This window comes from Sinocyclocheilus anshuiensis, unplaced genomic scaffold (assembly GCF_001515605.1).
Source record: "Sinocyclocheilus anshuiensis isolate Anshui unplaced genomic scaffold, SAMN03320099.WGS_v1.1 scaffold106, whole genome shotgun sequence".
Lineage (NCBI taxonomy): Eukaryota > Metazoa > Chordata > Actinopteri > Cypriniformes > Cyprinidae > Sinocyclocheilus > Sinocyclocheilus anshuiensis.
Window position 1 is genome coordinate 237323 of NW_015542347.1, and position 3865 is coordinate 241187.

The following is a 3865-nucleotide window of genomic DNA, read 5'->3' on the forward strand; positions in this document are numbered from 1 at the left end:
GGGGGATTTTTTTAAACAAACAAAAACATGGGAGACCAAAACATTTGTAACAGAATTTGATGAAACATTAAAATGTATAAAGTTGCTTGCGTTTCCTTAAGTGATTATAAACCAGAACACCTCAGTGGCAGATTTGACAATTTGGCATGTTTTTGGTAACCAACATAAAGCTTAGTCGATTAGATTTATATAATAAATAATAATAATTGTATATCTATTAAGTTTGTGTATGTTGAGTTTTGCTGCACTGGCAACTAACTGAAATAATTTAAACTGGCATACTACAAATAATAAAACTAAAAAGGATGAAAGCCCATTACAAATTTAAAGCTTAAACTAATATAAAAGAACATTCAAAATATTGAAATCACATTAAATACCATAGATACATATACATATTAATAAAATGATTTTCACTTTCATTCGTGATGAGCTTAACATGCATTAATATTTTTACAAGTATTTTTCTAGTTAGAAATTAAAACTACAATTTATTGCGAATAACGTTCTAAAAAAGTTGTAAAATTGAATTTCTTTGGGCTATCCATGAAGCACACAAAGAGGGAAAAAAATTTCACTCAGAAATCCCTACTAAAGCACACAATGGAATAGCAAGTAAAAGTTGAATTAAATGTGAAATTTAGAGGTATAAACTCAGAAAAGGTATTCTTACAATACAATTTAAAATAAAATCAAGTCACATCTTTTCGTTTGTTTGTTTTTTACTGTGAAACTGTAAATTATAAGTAGCTCCTTGGCTGGGATCATTGAAGATTAAAATGCTTTAATTAGTGAGGCTTTGGGGTGTCAGAGGAGGGTTACCTGGCGTATGGGCCTCTGAATCACTGGGTGTATCGCTGCCGGCCTGCTCTGCGTCTTTCGGCTTCGGATCGGACTCAGTCTTACTGTAGGAGAGGAAGAGCCGCCCGTTCTGCGCGTGGCTCGGATAGTGGCCGTAGGCGCTGGCACTGCCGTTCTCCGGGCTCCAGGGCGGCGACTGCTGTGCGGTTTGCGCGGAGTAATAGGTCGTGGTGACCCCGCCGGGGTGAGTGTACGCGGCCTCGGCCCAGCTGAGATTCGGGTGGCCGTGCTCAGACACTTGCGGGTACACGAGCCCGTATGCATACGCATGATAAGACGGGTTGAAGTTGTAATTTACTGGCATCTTCCAATCCGCCATTCCGTCGTCAGATGAACGCAGAGCAGAAAGCAAATGTGCAGAGTTGGACCAATTAATGGCCTAATTAACAACACCCGACTACAAAGACCCAAAGGGCTCGACTACCCTCGAAAACGGATGACTGTAACAGCTCTCCTCCTCATAGTACCGCAAACCGACCCCTTGACATGACCTGACGAAGACGTGTGGAGAAGCTGATTTATAAAGCCAGGTGAGCGGGAGTGGGTGGGGCGGAACTGCGACGAGACGCTCGGACCAATCAGGTGCAAGTTCTGAGAGGCGGCAGCCACACCCTCATTACACATTTACCTGGACCACATATATAGCTATTATACTTGCTTATATTCATGTAGCGTTTTAGGTTTTACATTTTTAACTACATTACTGTTTAGCCTACATATTAAGAAAATTACGCTGAAAATAAAATAAAAAGTTACATTTTTATTAATGTATTATTTTAAAGAATTAATTACAAAAATTCAAATTAAACTTGTGCTTTTATGTCTTAAACTTTGTCAAAGTTTATGTATTTATGTTTTAACTAAAACAGAGAACTATTATTTTAAAATATTTATCATTTAGTTAAATTAACATACTTTAGCACATTAAAATGGTAGGCTACATGAAAATGATTTTTTAAATAATTGTGATTATATGTGCCCAACAGGTTATTTCATTTAACCCATGATTTTTTGATAATGCACCTGGTTTTGGTATTTGTTTTAGCATTTTAAACCTATAAATAGGCTACATTTTCGAACATAATTAGTGCAGGCTTCTTATCTCTCTAATCTATTGTCTGTTTTAAATGTTTACCACAGTTTCTTTCAGGGGAATTGCAAGCTCACAATCATTTCTTTAGATTAGCATGATTAATCATACAAAAGCAAGACAAAGCCTCATCTGAACAAGTTTTAGAACCATATAAGTGTGATAATCTAAAGCTTTCATTTTGAAAATGTTTGTGGAGTATGGAATGTATCACTGCTGGGAATTTACTGGCAGGACTGTTTGAATGCCTTAAACAGGTTTGCCTTAAATTACCACCTGAATAGGTGTGTTTGTAGTCCACCCTGCCTGCTGCATTAGAATGGAAATATTTCTGTATGAGGTGAAAATATGTGATAATCATGGAGTGATTGGAGAGACCACAGATCTGTTTATATGGGAAAGAGGTGTGAATGAGTATGGAGGTGGTGGCATTAAAGTGCATCTGCCTTTTGCACTTGTTGACCAATTCAGCAAGTTAGACAAAATAAGCAGCTTTAGAAAATTTAAAGTACAAACTTTACAATTATGGTGTTTTACTTAACCTTTAATGACATTTATGTATGTATGTATGTATGCATGTATGTATTTATTTATTTAACTATTGTTTGCCAGATAATAATAGTAACAATAATAAGAGTTATCGTTAATAATAGTTATTATAATAGTTAATATATTATCTATCTATCTAGCTATCTATCTGTCTATCTATCGTGGCTTTAATTTTTACTAATTATTGGCTTCAGGGGCGCCGCCAGCAATTTTTGGCCCTATGAAAGAAAATGAGGTTGGGCCCCCTACTGCTCCCATTCCACACCGAACATACAAGCCAACCTAGGTATCCAAAATCTTTGTCTGCAATTTAATAATCCTGACCTATTACTTTTGCTATTGCTTTTGACTACTAGGTATCAGTATTTAGTCAGAGACCTACCCATAGCCGGGGTCAATATATTTTATCTGGGGGTGGGGCTTGATGGGGCATGAGTGGGGTGATTTTAAACAAAATCCTAATTTTAAACAGCCCAAACACTTATAGATGAACATATAAATTAATGAAGACAGCGTTATATAAGAATTAATATATATTTGTGCTTTTTTAATGTTAGCTCAATAATATTTTTTTTTCTTTATTTGTATTATTTTAAGGGGATTTTACTAAATATTAACCTCTAAATTATGCACCATTTATCTGCTGCAATATCAGGGTGTAACCTCTAGATGGCTGTATAGCCCTATATATAAATACATATAAACCGTTTGCTGCAGAGTGAGAACTTAAGACATAAAGCACGTAGCTTGTATCAGGTTATTCAGTGATATATTTTCAGACATTATTAAAGACTACGTTTAGTAAGAGTTTAAATTTAAATGTTGATTTGAAGTGTCAGTTATTATTAAATCTGGACAGAGAAAGCATTTTTTAGGATACTCATACTAGCTACAGCGTGATCAGTCACACGAAAGTCATCAGAATAAATATTGGCTCAGTGTGACCAGGGCAATATTTTAAAACATAGAATTGAGTGTTTACATACCATGAACAGATATGTTCTGTGGTTGAGATGTATCCTATTTGGAAAAAATCTTTATGGCAATCAGCAACTGGTAAATTGAGATTCCAGTAGCTTTACTGGCATGATAAAAAGGCTCTACACAGCATTGACCGCGCTTCGAACCAATGGTGTTGAGCATTAGAGGCTACAATTCATAGTTTTCAGTCACGTGACTGGCTCGAAGACCTGTCGGGCAAAACATCCATAGAATTGCAGCAAAAGCTTGTCAATTTTCCATTTGTTTCCAGTCCACAAATATTTAGATCTTTTGATGACGGGTGTTCTGAAATATTCGGTGTCTGAGATATTTGGTGTCACTGGGCGGAGTAAACATGAATATTCATGAGTTCCTGTTAAAGCG

General features: G+C 36.0%; 1 protein-coding gene across 1 annotated transcript in view; it reads right to left on the bottom strand.

Annotated features, from left to right (window-relative positions):
• The window catches only part of LOC107691445 (homeobox protein Nkx-3.2-like), a 5255-nt gene extending 3890 nt beyond the window's left edge, over positions 1 to 1365 (bottom strand). The window contains exon 1 of the mRNA XM_016490038.1: positions 823 to 1365. Coding sequence (XP_016345524.1) covers positions 823 to 1180 — 358 coding nt within the window. The 5' untranslated portion in view covers positions 1181 to 1365. The remainder of the gene's footprint in view (positions 1 to 822) is intronic.
• Positions 1366 to 3865: the final 2500 nt, after the last annotated feature.